An 18,540-nucleotide genomic window follows, 5' to 3' on the forward strand; every position below is an offset into this window, starting at 1 on the left:
TAATGCTACTATAGTAGGGAAATTTTTTCTCTCATGCTTTTCAAGTTGGTAGCTGACCCACTGAGAGATCAAGGGTAGTATGGTACTGCATAAGGTAGACTTTCCGTATTATGCCATATACAGTCAAGCTGCAACAAACAATTAAGATTATGACAGGCTTTTAAATGATGCCCCCCTGTAGTATCAAAAGGCAGGGGGAGTGGCTGTCATCAGACACTCTTAACTTGTTCTTTACATCTATCTTGTTTCTTTTTCTTCTTCTTTTTTCTTCTCCTTTTTTTCTTTTTTGTTTGTTTTTTAAATAACTGAGCCATATAAGGCTTCTTAAGGCTGATTCCACCCCAAAAAATGAGAAGGTAGTTGCTGATTAAGCTGTGAAAATGATTTGCTCATGCTTGGTGATCTTTCAGGAATCTACTTGGTTTGGGTGTTTGTGGTTTGAGAGACCAGACATGAACACTCTGTCAGCAGAGACATCACATTTGAAATCAGTTATCCAGGAATAAACTTGTCAAGCATTTTGTCCTGTCTGTTTGCACATTTTCTGGTTTTGCATGTATCATTGGAACAGCAGAATGGTTCAGGAGAGGAGGGAGGAAACCCGAGAATGATGAAGTTTCTGTAGAGAATCAATCTGCTTCTTGCCCAGTTGTAACTCATCTGGGGAAAATTCCTTACTGTATCCATTTAATCTTTTAAATGCTGATGCGTTCCTGCCACAGAACATTTGTCTTGTACTCAAGACTTACCTGAGGATCAACAAAAGTAAAAGCTAGAAGTGAGGTATTATAGCTTAAAATGAGACATATTTGATACATGTGTTTAAAACATGACCAATAATTCATGGCCAGATTTCATGCTTTGGATATTTCATGTTTCCAGGATAAGATACTTAAATGCACAGAGTTTCATTTGTTATTTGCAAGAAACAGTTGCAGTGCAGGATAATTAACCTGTTTCTAATGCTGTGGCTACAGAAAAGTAATAAATTAAACTTCTACTCAGTAAAACCAGATCCAAAAGCTCTAATGAGTAAGCGACATGGCTTGTGCAGTTAATGCTCATGTGTTTAGTGGGGAAGTGGCAGGGAGTGTTAAGTATAAAACAACTTCTACTGTTCAAGTGAATTAAAAGTCTGTTCATGAGAGAGAAAATTTATTAAACAGGCATTTGCACATAAGTGTACTGAAACAGGAATGCAGATATTGAATGTATTGATGGATACTGTTCCCCATCCCTTGAAAGTAAATCATCTATTTTGAAGCTGGGAAAACAAGGGACTATGATAAGTTGGCAAAGAAATTGGTATTACAACAGTGGAATTGGAACTGAACAGTTGCTCTTTGTGCACCTCTTGATCTAGCCTCATATAAAGCAAATGAAACTGTTAAACTGGTAAAATTGAGGAAAAAGACCCTAAGAAATATTAGATTTACTGGCATAATGACTCCCAGGTAATGAAACATAGTATCACCTCTCATTAAAATATTAGGTAAAAATCTTCTTATGAGACAAACATGTCAGATTTCTTTCTTTTTTTTTGCAATGTCACTTTATGAAACTCACTTGGTCTATGAGAAGTCAGTAAGAAATTAACACTTTTTTCCCCTAGGAATTGAGAGAGGACAACATTGTATTGATCGAAACAAAGGCCATGCTAGAAGAACAGCTAACCATGGCAAGAGCTCGTGGTGATAAGCTGCATGAATTAGAGAAGGAAAATTTGCAGCTGAAATCCAAACTTCATGATGTAGAGCTGGTATGCGCTTTCTTTTTCATTATGCTAATTTTTTTAACTTTTGTTTTTATGCTACATTACAAGGGCATGTAGTGATAGGACAAGGGGGAATGGCTTCAAACTGAAAGAGAGTAGGTTTAGATTAGAAAGTAAGAAGAAATTCTTTACTGTGAGGGTGGTGAGGCACTGGAAGAGGTTTCCTGGAGAAGTTGTGGGTGCCCCATCCCTAAAAGTGTTCAAGGCCAGGTTGGATGGGGCTTTGAGCAACCTGGTCTAGTGGGAGGTGTCCCTTCCCATGCTAAGAACTGCATAATCTTTAATGTCCCTTCCACCCCAACCCATTCTATCATTCTGTGATTCAGGACATTATAAAGGTCATGTCATGCTAGCTTTTATGAAGTGGCTGGAGGTTCTGAATGCTTTTGTGGGTGACTTGATGAATTTTTGGGCTATGATTTCTGAAAATTTGAGAACCACTGAGGCAGCACTTCAGTGTCCATAAATGCAAATGGCCCAGATAGTCACAAGAAGCAACAACAGATTCATTCTCCAGATCTGTTTTCAGGAGTTAAAATTCAAATTACGAGGCAGGTGCTATGCTACTTGCTGATCCATATGACTGTGTCCAAGTTCGATGTGATGAGTTGAAGCTCTGCAGAATTCAAGGTTCTATCTGCAGAATTTCCAGTGTGTAAGAGCATGATGCTGCATGTTTTTGAAGAGCTTAGCTCTGGAGACATCTTGAATCCAGCCTGCCATACTAGTCCTGGCTTGTAGTGGTCCTGTGACCACCTGGTAGGTTCTCGCTGCCATCCCTCTCTCTCCAAGTGAATTGTGGGCCAGAGCTGATGCTAAACAGGGCCAGCTGGGCTTTGCTTTCTGTGGCATATATGGTAGCCCACAGCAAGCATTTAATGCTGAAGGTGTATTTCGTTATAAAACCACAGTGTTCAAGGAGATTCTTCTACCCTCAACATACACTGTGCTTGTAGCAGCTCGACCTAGAATCTTACAGATGAGCTGAATATGCGTTTGCATTCATATGTGTCTTGCACAGGACCGGGACACAGACAAGAAGAGAATTGAAGAGCTTCTGGAGGAGAACATGGTCTTGGAGATTGCACAGAAACAGAGCATGAACGAGTCTGCACACCTAGGCTGGGAACTAGAACAACTGTCTAAAAGCACTGATCTTGCAGACAGTGAGTACCAGCTGGGGTAGCTGTGGTGTTTGTGGTCTGTTTCAGAGTAGACAGATTGGTTGACTGAGATGGGAACAGAAGGTGAATTGAAGATTGGAAAACTTCCCTCATTCAGCCACTTGTCTTTGACCTTAGTTTTTTTTTTGAACTTCTAAAATGCATTCCTTTAGTATCTTTCACTTTCCTTTGAAAGCATCAAAGTGTTTTGCTTTTGTTTTGTTCATCACTGAGAGAGTGACTTTAAGTATCACACTTTAATAAAAATTGAAAAAAAAAGAAAGCTTTGGAAATGACACAGCAGAAATGTCACATTGAATATTTCCAACTGAGTGGTTGGGTGGAGTCTGTGATCTTTAGTATTCTTTAGTACAGTTAATACAGACAATTAACTGGCCTTTAAGTCCCAGGAAGCAGTGTATGCTGAAGTCATTTATTTTTACTAGATACTGAAAAATGTGTGCAGTTAAAATAACTGGCTGATATTTTTTTCTTTGAGTGATTGATTTGATTTCCGTAACTATCACAAACATAACTAATTCATTCTTCACTGGACAGGTTTTAGAATTGATTTCTGTGTTTAACATTTACTCTATCATACCAGCCTAAATAATGATTCTAAGTGGAACTTGGGAAATACAAGCTATTTCCTGTAATTCAACATGCAGCTTTTACTGAGTATTCACCTTATTTTGCTAAGACTTGCATGTTTGGCTTTGTGTACCGGGAACAGTTGAACTTGAAGACAAAGGAATAAATTAGAGTAAGCAGATGTTTTCAGTGAAACTCTCTAGAATAGCTTTGTTTTGTAAAACAGCTGAGTGTGTGCCTGACACCAATTCTGAAATCTTCTTGCTGTCTAGGATCCAAGTTCTCTTCACTAAGATTAATGACTAGTTAATTGTTATTTGTAAATAATAATCTTGCAAAGCAGGTTATGTTAGCCTGAGAAATGAATGTCACTCTAGTACTCCTTACATGTAATCAAGGATATTGCTCATTGTGTTAGTGGAGGGAAAACAGTTTTCTCAAAACTTAGAAATTTTGATCAAGAGTATTTCAGGAAAATGTAAAAATATCGTATTTTCTGGCCTGTTTAAAATACCAAGTTTTGTTCCCTTCCTGATTTGCTTTCACTATCAGTGTAATAGAAGGAAGAATGCTAGTTTTATTTTGTTACATCTTATTTACTAATTTCTGAAACATAACTTTCAAAATTAGCTTGAGTGATTTATCACTGCACTGATGTTTAGCATTTTAGCCCTGGAGCATCAGAAACTCTCTGATTAACCAGAGAAAAAGAATGAGGAACTAAGAACATCCACAATCTTGTATTCAGTAGGAAAATAAAATGGTGAAGGAAGCTGGATTCTTTTGTAAAAAGAGACTATTCCACTTTGGACTTTTATCTCATGGAAGTGCTGTTGTGATTTTACAATAATTCTCTTTAAGAAGTTTTATTTCAATCGATGTTGCTGTTCTGAATGCAGCTTGTTTGTCACAAATAGAGTCAAACTGCAAAACTCTTTTGGAAAATCTCCTGTTCCTGGATATCAAGTTGAGTCTGCAAGGGTGATAGATATAAGATTTTACCAGCCAGTTTGGAATATTTTATTCAAAATAATTTTAAAAATAAGCATGGTAAAAAGTAATTTAGATGGACTTTGCTTCAGAACAGAACTTGACTGGAGTATTCAGTTAATGTTAACTATTTGAGTCTTCACTTGACCGAAGCTCTCCAGGTGATGCTCCATAAAAGAGACAAATAGGATTTTACTATTCTCAGAAAGTTGCCAGCTTAAAGTACTCAGTATGCTGTAGTGCTTATTTAGAAGGAGTTATTAATTTTCTTAGATTTAAAGACAGTGTTAAAAGTCAATTTCATATGAAATGCTGTTTTGAGGTGATGGGTAGCAATTATTTCATGTGAAACAGAAGATTGCTCTTGTAATTATTCAAATGCTGGGCAGAGAAATTAACAGAACAGTAAGGCCTGGGTGATGGATTTTGAGGCTGAGAGGTAGTGAGACTTTGATTTACAAACATTGAGTAAAATAACATCTCTGTTGTAAAACTTGATGCAATTTTTTTAGTTCTGAGATTTCAACTTCAGACACTTCTCAGAGCAGCATTCTGATGGGTGTCCTGTGCCTGGGTACCTAGTAATAAATTATTCTCTCTGATTCGGCATATTCTTGATGAAGAAGTTGTAAAGATAAGCACTGGAATACTCCTTTGTAAGAACTTTTTTCATGACTAAATGTGATTAGATACCTGAGTTTTCACTAGCTCTTGGAAGTGCACCACCTTGCTGTTTTAGCAAACAATTAGCAGGGGTTTATTTTCTGCCTCAATTTATTTCCTCTGATGAAAGTATGAGATGGTATCAAAGTATATTTTGCTACTAACATCAGACGCATTCCTAACATGACTAAAGCAGATTTAAGAAGAGTTAAGAAAGTGAGCAACTTTTGAGACAGCTGGCTGTTCAGATGGCTGTTTGTTCAGATAGTAGCCTATTTATTAAAGGTGCTAATGGTTATCTGTGAAAATGGGTTCTGTTTTTAACCGTCTTTACTTAGCAGTCAAGCTGAAATTGTAAGACTGACAGCAATAATCTTCATCTGAGTGGATCTCACACACCTCAGAAGGAGACGTTTGTAAATTGATTAGTGCCACCTTCTGTTTCTCATGTTTCAACAGCCAGAAAGTCCTTTGTGTTTGAGTTGAATGAATGTGCTTCGAGTCGAATACTGAAGCTAGAGAAGGATAATCAGAGCTTGCAGAACACAATCCAAGAGCTGAGAGATGCCTCCTTGACCTCCAGAGAGAGCAGCCTAAGGTTTGTGGAACTGGAAAAGGAAAATCAACAGCTTAGCAAAAAGGTAATTTGTTCACAGGAACAAGTGGAGCTCTTAGTTTTTTAAACACAGTGCACAAAGGACTGTGCAGCATTCCTGAATGATGAGAGTTTTCAGGGAGTTCACCCATGATCCCCGTAAGACTGACCATGGTTTTGGTCCCATCTATTTAATTGCATTCTTATGCAATTAAATTCTAATAATTTTATTTATTGCCTTCTACTTCACTGCCTGCTTATGTGCATCATTGTAAGAAAAAGTGACTGTTCCCATTAAATGAAAGCTGGTTTTCAGTGCCTGTTTGCCCCTGTCAGATTGTACTGTTGATTATGTCCTTTTCTGTTGTCTCACAACCATCACTACTAGGAAAGGAAGCCATGGTCACAGTGAACTACTTTAGTTTTCTGAAAGTTTAATAATTTTTACATGTAAGTCAAATAAATCACACAGGTGAATTCAGGTTAGCGTGTTCTAAATGTCTTTCTGGCTGTCCAGAGTCCTGGATCTGCTTTTTCTTTTTTTCTGTCCTCTTTGCTGTTTAAAATTCTCTGGTGTCTCCCTCTCTCTGCAAAGATCTCAGTTCTTCCAGTCTTTGTAACAAACATGTAGGTCATCACTTGGTAAATTTACTTACATATGTGTGTGTGTTGCACTCTGTTATTAACTGTGATGACATTTAGCTCAAGTGCCACCTCAGTGCTTGTCCTTGTGAAACAAACTGCTCAGTTCATCTCCAACTACCAGCCTTATTTTTGTCTGACTAGTAACTTGAATCCTCAACTCTGGTTAATTGAGCCAAATGCTGCTGGGAAAAAAAGGTGCTTGCTACTCTTTAAGTATAAAACATTTTCGTGTTGGATTTTTTCACATTCCTACTGTTCATAAATTATCCAGAATATAAGGCTCATTTCTCCTTTTGCCATTACTGCTGTAACCTGTGTGTGTGTGACATTGATGCAATGATTTCTGTTCTGTTTGGCTTGCCTGTGAGCTAACTGGGTGTTTCAAAGGACAAGGGGAGAAGGCATCTAGATATGAAATGCTGCTTGTGGATGACTAGATTGTAACAAGCCCATTTCTCTGCTGGAGAGAACAGGTATCCAGCACTGGATCATTCCATCTTCTGGAGAGATTAATTTGCTAAGTTGTGATCAGTTCTGCTTCTTTGCTTTCTTTTGTGAGCAAGGAAAACTGCAAAGATTCAGTTCACTCTAATCTTCCTTCCACACTTCCATTTATGACCTGTTGTGTATAAGTAATTCAATCCAGCTCTAATTTACATGCCTAAAATTGGAGAGGGAGGCATAGAAAGCACTCAGCAGATACCTGTGGTGTACAGCCACTCAAGTCACTTGAACAACTGTGGTCAACCTCTGGCTTTGCCCTAGGCAGATTCCTGTGGGCACCTCCTGTTACAGCACTATATTGGTGCCAACAGTTGTGATTCCAGAATTAGTCTGAAGTTTTTGAAGATGATGAATGCTTTGACATGGTGGGGTCACCTAAAGGTCTCGTAGTTCTGTAAGACACAAAATAGTAGTAGGGAACACCTCTGTAGTGTAAGGAGAGCACCACATGTATCAAAGAAATGAAAAAAAAAAGGCAGGCAAAAATAGTCCTATTAAGAGCAAGTGAAATGCCTGAACACTACACCAGAAAAATACAGAATATGATGGGAGCTGTTGACTGAATACCACAGATGAGTCAAGTTGAAGGACTTCATCTCCCCTTCAGGGAAATTTGGGAAAACAATTAGTAGACAGCATTCTGTCTGGTTTTTGTCAGTGTACAAGATTATTTTACATACATAAAATAATCTTTGATGTGAGATGTTTGAATTTGTTTTAATCTTGCCTTTCTCAAGTATGTTTTTGTATTTCTCCCACACATGTATCCCCTCAATTAGAATATAGCAAGGTGTGCCAGGGAAATAATAGGCAAAGTCTCTTACTCACTGAAAAACGTTTAGTGTGGTGGGCAGGGGAGAGTGCAGGGGCTCTGGAAGAGCATTAAAGTCAAGCATGTATAAGTCAGAGGACAAGAGATAAAGAAGTATTTTTCTCAAATGTTCTGTGTCTTTGGGGTTCTTTTGGTAACTTTCCTGAGATACCCATAGTAAAGTCTTGTCTCCCTGAAGTTGTTTAATTGAGCTGAGATTTCATCCACTGTCTGAGACTTTCAAAAAATGTTGTTTGAATATGCTTGTTTATCTGCTGATCTAGTGCTTGGTGGGATCATGTAGCCAAAACAGGATTATTCAGGTAGTACAAGAGGAGATGTTATAAAGGAAAAGTTACGTACAGTTTTTTTTTTCCCTTTCTTACAAGGTTTTCAGAGGAGCTAATAATAGAAAACCCTCCTTTCAGGCACAGTCAAGTAGTAGCAGTCTGAGTACCTGTCCATTGTCTCTGCCTTTCTGACTTACTGACAAGAGCTGTAAACAGTAATGTCTTACTTGCTTCCAGTTTTCTGGGAAATGCAGATGAAGATCAGCTATTGCTGAGCTACTGAGTTTGTTGCAGCTTTCTCTGAACAGCTCCTTTGAGACCAATGAACCTCCACATGGTTACATTTCCAACTGCTGAGCCCTCCTTATCTCCAATCTGGGCAGCCCCTGCTTGTTTAAACACTTCCTGTAGTAAGGCACATGTTGACACAGGCAGAGCCCAGCCTCCAGCTATTTCCCACTTGTAAGAATTAGGTTTAATACCCCTTTCATTGACATTTTCACTGTTGGCAGAGTTGATAATACCAAGACAAAAATGAGCTGATACTTGCGCAGAGCTGTAGGTGCTCACAGTACTTTGCAAGCTTAGAAAGGAATAAATATTTCCTGACTTGGGGAGTATAGTTCCCAGAACCTCTTGGTTCTAAATACTGAAGAACTACTGCTTTTCTGTTCTTCATGCATTACAAGTATGACTTCAAAAGGAATAAGTAAGAAAACTTTTGTTTGTTGTAGGACTGGAGCCTTATTCACAAATCTTTCAAATGCAGCCTTGTCACCTACTGGGGAAAAGAGGGCCAACAGAGCACAGGGAGTGGGAATTTAAACTTGCTCACTCCAGTGCTTTAGTGTTTTTCCTCTGTTCCTGTTTTAGGTTGGTGTTTTGGTTTTTTTAGTGTTGTTGCTCACTGAAGTGTCTTAATAACTTTGTCTGCATTCAGTGGTAGAGTAAGACCATCAGTGATGGAGTGGCTAGGAGGAGGCAAGTTCCCCAGGAAGGGGAGCACCGTAATCACTTAGAAGGGGAGAAACTTAATCACTTTTGGCAGGAGCACAACAGGGCATTCAGCAGGCAGGTGAACTAAGCATTTCTTACTGCTGTGCCTTATATGCTCTGATCATAAATGGCATGAAGAAGATTCTTGGCACTGTGAGAAAAACAGTCCATTTCCTCCTCTGAGATTGGCAACTGCAGAAGAGAAGGATTTAATCTTTCAGCCATAGTCCCCATCTCATTTCTCTCTGGTCTTCAAAATGACTTAAAGTGCAAACTTGTGTCAAGCTGTGGCTGATGTGTTTTGGTGTGTTCTCTCCATACAGATTGAGAAGTTGCAAAATCAAATTGAAAAAGAGAAGCAAAGCAATCAAGACTTGGAAACCTTGAGTGAGGAGCTGATAAAAGATAAAGAGCAGCTACAAGTTGTCATGGAGACTCTAAAAGCTGACAAAGACAGACAGGTGAAAACTTCTCAAATGTAATATAACAGCATGTGCTCAGTAATGGTAATTCAGTGATGCCATTTAGAGCATCTGGTTCTCTCAGGGAGATAAGGCAATTTGAGAGCTATTAAGTGCAGGTTGAACTTGTTCAAATCTAGGTTAAAAGCTTCTTCAAGTATAGAAGCCCAGCATGTTTTGCTGATTTCTGCTCTTGTTACCATAAGGGGATCTTCTGGCTGTTGTATGAACAGACATTCCCCCTTGAGGGAAAAAAGCCCTTGGATTTTACTAAATGGAGTACCATCTGGTTTTAGGATGTGCAGATAAATCCCCATTTTATTGCTGAAGATTGGTCTTTTGCCACCTGTATGGCGTGATCGGTTTGGTTGAGGTCCTTCAGCCAGCCTTTTTGCACTATTTTAAAGACATGCTAAGAAAGTATTTATGTCTTCTGGATTGACATTTTAATTGCCCTTCAGCTTTTACCACTGTGCAGTTCATGTGCAATGCCTAGAAATTCTCTTGTTACAGGTTTGTGCAAGTATCACATCATCTGTACTAATCTGACAAATGAAAAAAGTACAGACAAAGATCATTAGAGACTGGTCTAAATATTCTCAACCTGTATGAAAATTTATAAGTTTCTGTGAGGCAAAAATTAAATAGCAAAACATCTTATTTTTGTGTAATTCTTGTAATCTTGAAGGATTTTTACCCATACTTCTCCCTGGGAAACTGCACTTTACCAACAAAGTCTTGCATTTCAGTTAGAACAAATACAGATGCTTTGTGGCAGGAATTAATGCATGGTTTGAAGGTAGGGCAGGAAGTAAAACAGGATATATTCTCAGTTGTCAAAAAGAGCAGTTTGTGATTTTTTCAGGTCTAGGCCCTTTTGATTTGTGTGGATGTTGTCTAATATAAGAATCAAATGCAAATTGCAGTCTAAATTGCAATTGCATCAGCTGAAATTTGACCAGTGGGATAAGTGTACTGTCCTTACAGGAAGTGTCTCTTTAATGACATCTGTAACTGCTCTACATTTTCAAGCATTCTGAGATTCCTGACACCTTATCAGAGATAATTTCAGTCTTCAGATCCTAAAGATGAGGACTTTGGGACTTAAGACTATCTTAGACTAAACCTAGACAGAAATATACCCTCTATTAGGAATTATTTGTAGCAAAGCATCTTCTCCAAGGTGTTCTCTGAAGGTCCTCTGTTTACTTTCTCCTTCTGCCTCAGCCTTCTTGGATGGTGGCAGGAATGTAGCACACACTTTTTAATTTATTAAAATCGTGGCTTACCAGAGGTAACAATTTTTTTCAATAGTTTGGGTTCTTGGTTATATTCAGTAATTTGCTGAGAAATTTATCTTGGATTAAATGGATATGATTTTGTTAACAATCATCTGTCTGCTTTAGGGCTAATTTGTATTGCACTTGTAAAGTAGATGAATAACATTTGCACAACTGTTTATGTAGATAAAGGACCTTAAACAAGAAAATGATCACCTTAATCAAGTTGTCTTATCCCTGAGACAAAGATCACAAGTGAGCAGCGAGGCAAGAGTGAAGGATATCGAAAAAGAGAACAAAATCCTTCATGAAACAGTTACCGAGACTAGTAGCAAACTGAGCAAGCTGGAATTTGAGAAGAAACAATTGCAAAAGGATTTTGACCAGGTTAGAGAAAAAGTGGAAAGGGTGGAAGAAATGGAAAAAGAGCTCCACCGACTGGAGAGGGAGAATGAGCAGCTCACAAAAAAGGCAGCAGTGATGAAAATAGTGACAGAAAAAGTGGAAGTTCTTGAGCAAGAGAATGGCGATCTGGAAGTGGAAAATAGGAAACTAAGAAAATCCTTGGACACATTACAAAATATTTCCATCCGGCTTGGTGACCTGGAAAGGGACAACAAGCAATTGGATGAAGAAAATCTGGAGCTTAGAAGAGTGGTAGAGACCATGAGATTTACCAGCACAAAAATGGCACAAATAGAAGCAGAAAATAAAGATTTGGAGAGGGAGAAAGAGGACTTACGAAAGAATGTGGAAATGTTAAAAGCAATGAACAAGAAATCAGAGAGGCTGGAGCTTATCTATCAGAGCGTCAACTCTGAAAACCAGAGACTTCAGCAAATGGTGGAGAACAGCAGTAAAAAGATCCAGGAATTAGAAAAAGAAGTTCAAGGAATGGAGAGTGAAAATCAGGTCCTCCAGAGGAACCTTGAAGAGCTAAAGGTTTCTGCCAAACAGCTAGAGAGGTTAGAAAAGGAAAACAAATCCCTAGAACAAGAAATGTCTCAGCTAGAAAAAGACAAAAAAATGCTAGAGAAAGAAACAAAACGGCTTTGGCAGCAATTGGAGCGGAGAGATGCTACTTTGGATGACAATAAAGAAAAGTTGGCAGTTGCTGAGAAGGAAAACAAGACACTAGAAAAGGAAATTGCTCGATTCAGAGATTCATCTAATAAACTGAAAGAGTTTGAAAAGGACAATAAAGACCTCCTAAAGCAAGTTACAATTGATAAGGGAACACTAGCTACATTGAGAGAGGTAAGCAAAATAATTCTACTGGGTTGTATGCTGCTATTTTTTTTTTAAGCTCAGTGAAGTACTAAAGGGAGATATCTGTCCCACAGGAGATCTTCACAGCCTTAACAACTGTTCCTGGAAAGTGGAACATACCAAAAACTGCACTTGGTGCAACTGTGCAGTACTCCACTTTGTGTCCACAATACAGAGTCTCAAAATTATGTCTTTCTCCATGCAGAATAAAATTTTAAAACAGCTCTCATGTGGTGCCTGTTATCCAAAGACTTTGATACTTTCTCTGACTGTGACCACAAAATTGTTTGCTAACATAAGAGCTCCAGCAGGGGAGATTGACTCTCAGGTCTAGAAATTTCTAGCGCTTGCTGAGGACACATTGGCATCCCTGTTCTGAAAGAGACAAAACCATCCCAGATGACCAACCTAAACCTTTCAATAAGAGCTGCACCAAGATTTGGCTTTACAGCTACCTTACATACAGCATCTTTCCCCACATGCTTCCCTGCTGAGTGAGAGCATGCTAAGCAGCAGTGATCTCTCCCTGCACCAAGCATTGGGACTTTGGCAATCAGAGGATGTGTGTGCCAGAACCTGGCACTCTTACAAGTGGCCTATGAGCAGATTCAGGTTATTGCAACTTGTTCTCATTGCCTGTCCCAGCTGCTGTTGTCCTGCCAGAAACAAGATTTCCTGTGAAATTAAAAGGAAAAAGGGTCGTGCTGCAGTAGCTCAGTGAAATAAGTAAGTTTAGCAAGACTAATACAGTAGGCAATCACTTACTTTAACGTTCAGTTTTATTTCAATTTTTGAAGCATTAGTGTAATTTTGAGGAGGAGAAATAAAGTCTGTCAGAAACACTTGACACAATCCCAAGTTGTGTTTCTGTCCAACTTTCCTTAAAAATAAATAAAATAATATAATTTCTGAGAAGGCTCCTTTTTAATCTTTTCATTCTCAGACTTCTGCAGATTTTCCAGTGGCGCAGACCTCCATACAGCAGCCCATCTTCTTTTCCTTAGTTACTTCCTATAGATCCTGCTGAAGGAGTTAATGGATGTTGAAGGGACCCTTTTTTACAGACCACTGGACTGGCACTGGCCTTACCCATACATTTTTTTCCCTTGCCGTGTGAATGAATTCATGGCTACATTTGTGATATCAGAGGACTCTTGAATACCTAGAGTTTAACAAAATATTTTTCTAAAATTTTATTCTTGCTTCTATTTGATATTCAGGGTAGTTTGGTTTTGTTTTTTTTTTTTTTTTTTTTACTTAAAGTGCTTCAGTAGCATTTTTGTTCTTTCTTCATGTGTTGTTTAAGAAAACTTTTAGCAGAAACATGAGCAGTGTAGATCTCTATGGTGCCTTTGTATTTCAGAGAATTTTGAATGGTAGGGATCTTCACACTTAGCCATGCACCAAAAGTAATTTGTGCTTTTTAGAAACGCAGGCTGTCTTTCGAGGCCGTTTCCACACAGACCACTTTACTGGCATAACAGCAAAGCATTGTCCCAATTCACCTTCTGGTACAATGCTGTCAGGTCTTCTCCTTGTGTGACTTCCTTGCTGGGTTCTGCTTTAGTTTCTTCCCAAAGAAACCTAAATGAAACCAGGCTGCATTAGTAGATACCAGAATAAGTGAGCAAGGTCACAAGTCCAAAGCTGTCTTGTCTCTTATGCTACAATAATACACTTTTTAAATTTTGGGCATTAATTTACCGTATGTCAGAAACTCAGTGCATTATTCACTACTGAGCCTGTTACCAAGTCCCTTGCTAATAACATCATAGCCATAATACCTCAGAAGACTTCCATACTGAGGTCCTGTTGCTCCTCTCTGTGTATGCCAGTGCTGGCAGGGCTTTTTGTCCTAGCTGAGAGGTGGGAACTCCCTCTGCTGGTCCCCTGGCCTGCACACATCCCTGTGTGGCACAGAGATGGGGTGGTGTCTCCTGGTCCTCACATTCCCTCGTTTGGTAGGCAGGCACAAAGCCAGTGTTGGCAGAAGTCGTTCAGTACAGTGAGTGAGGCAAAGGCCAAAAGAAGCATTCTGCAGATTTATTTCAAGTGACCTATAAATAAAAGCAGTCAGTTTAATTCTGCACTCAGCTGTCACTGATGAAGAATTTTAGCTGACCTACTTGAAACTAGGATTTTATCCAATGATTTTTTCAGTACTCTTAAAAGAAATGTGTAGTGCTGGATAATTATCACCACCCTTTGCATAGCAACTAGTCATGTTAATGCTTCTTTCAGGATTTGGTCCTGGAGAAGCTGAAGAGTCAGAAGTTGTCTAGTGAGCTGGATAAACTGAGCCAGGAACTGGAGAAGATGGGATTGAACAAAGAGCTGCTGCTGGGGGATGATAATGGAAATGACGACACGTAAGAAAACTGAGCTCTTCTAGTCATTCTTTTGACTCAGCCTAACTGAAGCCCTTTGCCTTTCTTTTTGGTTCTCATCTGTCTCCTTGCCATTACCCTTAACAAGTTTGGAGATAAATCACATTTTTCTGAGGCAAGCTTGGCAGCATACTGTAAGTTTTGCAAAACATTTTTTGGGTGGAAGGAGGAAATGCAATTTTCTACCTCCATGCTAGCAGTGTTACTACAGTTCCTCTGTGCTCCCCAGCAGAGTAGTTGGGTAGCTATTTCAGTGTGTACTTCTCTTCATGATCTCTTTAACAAGTAAGGATAGTGTCTATTAAACAGTGTCTGTCATTACTTCATGTAATTGGTGATCCCGATACCTGTTAGTATAAACACAGATATTGCCTAAGAAACATCTGATGGCAAGGAATTCCTTTGTAAGTCCTATAGTAATGAACAAAGAAAATCTCAACAACCTGTGTGTATATTGGCTTCTTGGTAAGACCTACTTAGAGAAACATACCCATCTTGTAGGAGTCTTTAGACTGTGGATTTTCCTTCTTGTCACGAATGTACGAAAGAGCCATGAGAAGAAATTTCTGTAGTGTAATTATGGGAAAAAGAGAAAAACTTATTTTCTTTCAAGTTATATAACTCTTTGATACTTCTGTAGAACCATGCTGGTGTTAACCTCTATTACAATTGATTGGATTTTCCATAAGTGAGTTCCCCAGCTATAATATATCAGTAGCAATCTGCAACACTAGAGGAAATCATTTTCCTGAAGAAGCAAGCACATACAATTTAACACGTAGTGAGATTGGGAATGGGTGAAGGTGAAGTCGTCTATTTAGATGGTGGCTCGTATCCTAGTGGCATACACTGGAAAGCTATTATCATATTTTTCAGAAAATACAAGGTTCTGGAAAGCAAAACTGAATCAGCACTAAAATCAACACTAGCTGTGAAAGAGGAAAAGATTGCAATGCTGGAAGCGCAAGTGAAAGACTTTCTGAACTTGAACCAGCAGTTACAGAATGATCTAAATATGGTAAGAGCTTAAGTGAATTTTAACTTTTCACAGTGTAGTTCTGAACACGTAAATGTGTTCACATGTTCAGAGATTCTTTGGTTTGAGGTTTGATTTTTTTTGAAGAACAGGTTCTCTCTTCTCTCTGCCCCTCTCTATACACATCATTCCAAAGAACTTTTTTCCACTGGACTGCCTTTTTTTTTTGTCCCTTTCTATATAACGAAACAAAATTCATTAAAAAATTTTGTTCTAGGAGCACATCAGCAAGGGTGCTATTGGATAATTGCTCTTTTTAGATCTGTTTTCCCATGTTTTTTTTATTGGCATGGCTGTGTTTTTCTGCCTTGTTTAGTGGAAACATAGGCTGAAGAAGACTGCAGTTGAAACATCTCACCTAGGAACAGCGTGTTTGTTGGGTGACAGTGAGCTTGGGTCAAAAGACCCCTGACTGGAGGCCAAGAGACGTGGAATCTTCCACTTGTCTGTGTCTCAGCTACCCTGTCTGTGAAGTGGGGTAATGGTTGTTGAGTCTCTGAAAGTCTGTACAGAGCAAGAGAGGAGTGACATTTCCCATCATTATTAATGCATAATCCCAGTTCCCTCAGTGCTGAAGTTGCTTGTTGACTGTGTAGGTGAAGAAGGACTTCGATGCGCTTAAGCAGACTCAGCAGGATGGACAGTGTACTCAGAAGTCACTGAGGAATTCAGCAGAGCAGCTCATTCCCAACCAGCAAATGAATGAGAAATTGGAAACGGGGCACCAAGAAGCTACCACAGAGCTGCTGAAACTGAAGGACAGGGCAATTGAACTGGAAAGGAATGTAAGCCTTCTTCTATTTCCTCTTAGCTCATAGACCTCTTGTGCTCATGAGTGGGTTGCTGGAAACTGGATTTTTGAGCTTAAAGGAATCTGGTAGGTTTTCTGGAGCACCCAAGTCTACCAAATTTCTTGGATGTCTCTTAGGACTACACGGGACTTAAGTGCTTCATGTGTCTTGTGTCCGTCTTGTCCCATCTTTGCAGGGATTAATGTGTAACACCCGTCCTACCTACCATCATTTAATGCTGGGAAGAGTTTGTTTTATGCCTTTGTTGCAGGATGATCATCACTAATTGGCTCTCATCTTTGATAGGACTCCAGATGATCAGGACAGCTGTTTCTTTTCTTCCTGTCACCCCTTCAATGCCATCTCTCTTTCAGAATGCAGCCCTGCATACTGAGAAGCAGCTGCTTAAGGAACAGCTAAAGCATTTGGAAACACAGAATGTCTCCTTCAACAATCAGATCCTGACACTACAGAAGCAAAACGTCTTCCTTCAGGAGCACAACACTGCCCTGCAGACGCAGACAGCCAAACTCCAGGTCAGGGCAGCCTTGTGCCTCTGTGCCAGGAGGTTGGATTTGATTACAGTAGTGTGGAGAAGATGACAGCTAATAATAAAACGTTTGTGTTGGTAGGCTGATGCAGTGATGTAAAGATGAGGTCCAGAAGGTGGAGCTTAGTTTGAGGTCTGAATTTCTCTAAGCTAGAAGGGAAGTTGGCTCTGTAGCTAATGTCTGGTAGCTACCTTCAGCAAGAAGGTGGTTAGTTAGAGAGAATTTGTTAAAATCAATACAGCAAAATCCAGATGTGTTATTCCATAAGCTACACTTCTGAAATAAAAAAAAACTTTGCTCTTTGCTTTTTTCTGTTAATGCTATGCCTGTGAAAGAGCTTGGAAGAAATGAAAAGAGGACACAAGTCAGCTCCTCGTAGGTATTGTAGCAATGAGTTCCAATCACAGTTTTCAGGCTTTCAGACAAAATGTCAAAGTTGCGAGTGGAAAAGATACTCATAAAAAGTATTTGAATTTTAAAAAAATAAACTTAGTTTGAGAAAGAGACCAGTTTCAAAGGACAGCATTGGATTACCTCTATTTTTCTTCTATGACTTTCACTTCTCAAGCTTTTCCTCTTACCTGTTCAGAGATGGGTGTTTTGGTTCTCTTTAATTATTTCTCACCTGTAATTGACTTATATTAGCAACATATAAAATCAATACACCATCTCTCTACTGAAACCAGACTTGTTATGAGTACTGCTCACATACACAGTGTTAGGAGTATTGTCCACGGACACAGTGATGCAGTTAATATTTTTGAGTTTGGGTGAACTTAAGCTTCATTACGTGTACACAACTGTGGGGTAACTTTTGACTTTGATCATGATTGTCAGAGATGCAATTGAGTTGCGAGTATTCCAGATCATCTCAGTCTTCGGGCTCAAGAGCTTCTGGTAAAACAGTGTTTTTTCAGTTTGGAGGTTATCGGGATAATTTTCATACTGCTGATAGCATGGCTTTATGGGGTGCATACTAGCAGTGGTAATACCAAAATTACGCCAAATTGTACATAGATGCCTTAAGTCTACAAGGCAGTGACTTTATTCTTGAATAACTCTATATTGATGTAAGCTGCTACAAAATGTTTGTTGTATCTACCAGTGGAGGTGAATAAGTAATACTTACTTTCTATTTGAGAAACTTTAGGTAGAAAATTCAACTCTCAGCTCTCAGAGTGCTTCACTGATGGCCCAGAACACTTTACTCCAAAATCAGCAGACAGCCAAGGAGAATGAGAATGAAAATCTACTGAAACAGAAGGAGCAGCTGAAAGCTGAGTATGAGTCATTGCTTCAGGACCATGAACACCTTGCTTCACTGCATGAACGGCAGTCTGCAGAGTATGAAAGGCTAATAAATCAGCACAGCTGCCTGAAAACATTACACAAAACCCTGGATCTGGAGCACAAAGGTCTGGGTGAGAGGTACGCTCACTGCTCAGGAGTATAGTGTAGCCAGAATGTGGCCATGTTAGAATTTTAGCCTTAAATGTTGTCTCCAATTGCAAATAGAAGTTACGAAGTTGTTGCCCTGAAAAAGTGCCTAGTCATTCTTGTTGTCATTGGGACATTGGAGTTTTCCAAGTATTTTCATCTAGATTTCAGATCTCTAAAGGTGTCAGAACAGAGTTAACTCTGGTAATATTTAGCAAACAGTGGCTTGGATCTTGGGGATGCTTTGTCAGAAGTAGCTTAAATGCTTCCACTACATTTAAGAATTTGCGCTGTAACAACATACAG

At 39.1% G+C, this 18,540-nt stretch overlaps 1 protein-coding gene across 2 annotated transcripts in view; it reads left to right on the forward strand.

The window, feature by feature from the left end:
• The window catches only part of CCDC88C (coiled-coil domain containing 88C), a 99,501-nt gene that overhangs the window by 61,018 nt on the left and 19,943 nt on the right, over positions 1 to 18,540 (forward strand). For both annotated transcript variants that reach the window (XM_032111467.1, XM_032111468.1), the window contains exons 11-20: positions 1,613 to 1,759; positions 2,796 to 2,940; positions 5,641 to 5,822; positions 9,346 to 9,483; positions 10,950 to 12,020; positions 14,274 to 14,401; positions 15,296 to 15,437; positions 16,052 to 16,240; positions 16,621 to 16,782; positions 17,948 to 18,225. In XM_032111467.1, coding sequence (XP_031967358.1) covers positions 1,613 to 1,759; positions 2,796 to 2,940; positions 5,641 to 5,822; positions 9,346 to 9,483; positions 10,950 to 12,020; positions 14,274 to 14,401; positions 15,296 to 15,437; positions 16,052 to 16,240; positions 16,621 to 16,782; positions 17,948 to 18,225 — 2,582 coding nt within the window. The remainder of the gene's footprint in view (positions 1 to 1,612; positions 1,760 to 2,795; positions 2,941 to 5,640; positions 5,823 to 9,345; positions 9,484 to 10,949; positions 12,021 to 14,273; positions 14,402 to 15,295; positions 15,438 to 16,051; positions 16,241 to 16,620; positions 16,783 to 17,947; positions 18,226 to 18,540) is intronic.

The sequence above is a fragment of the Corvus moneduloides genome, chromosome 6, assembly GCF_009650955.1.
Source record: "Corvus moneduloides isolate bCorMon1 chromosome 6, bCorMon1.pri, whole genome shotgun sequence".
In the NCBI taxonomy this organism is placed as follows: Eukaryota; Metazoa; Chordata; class Aves; order Passeriformes; family Corvidae; genus Corvus; species Corvus moneduloides.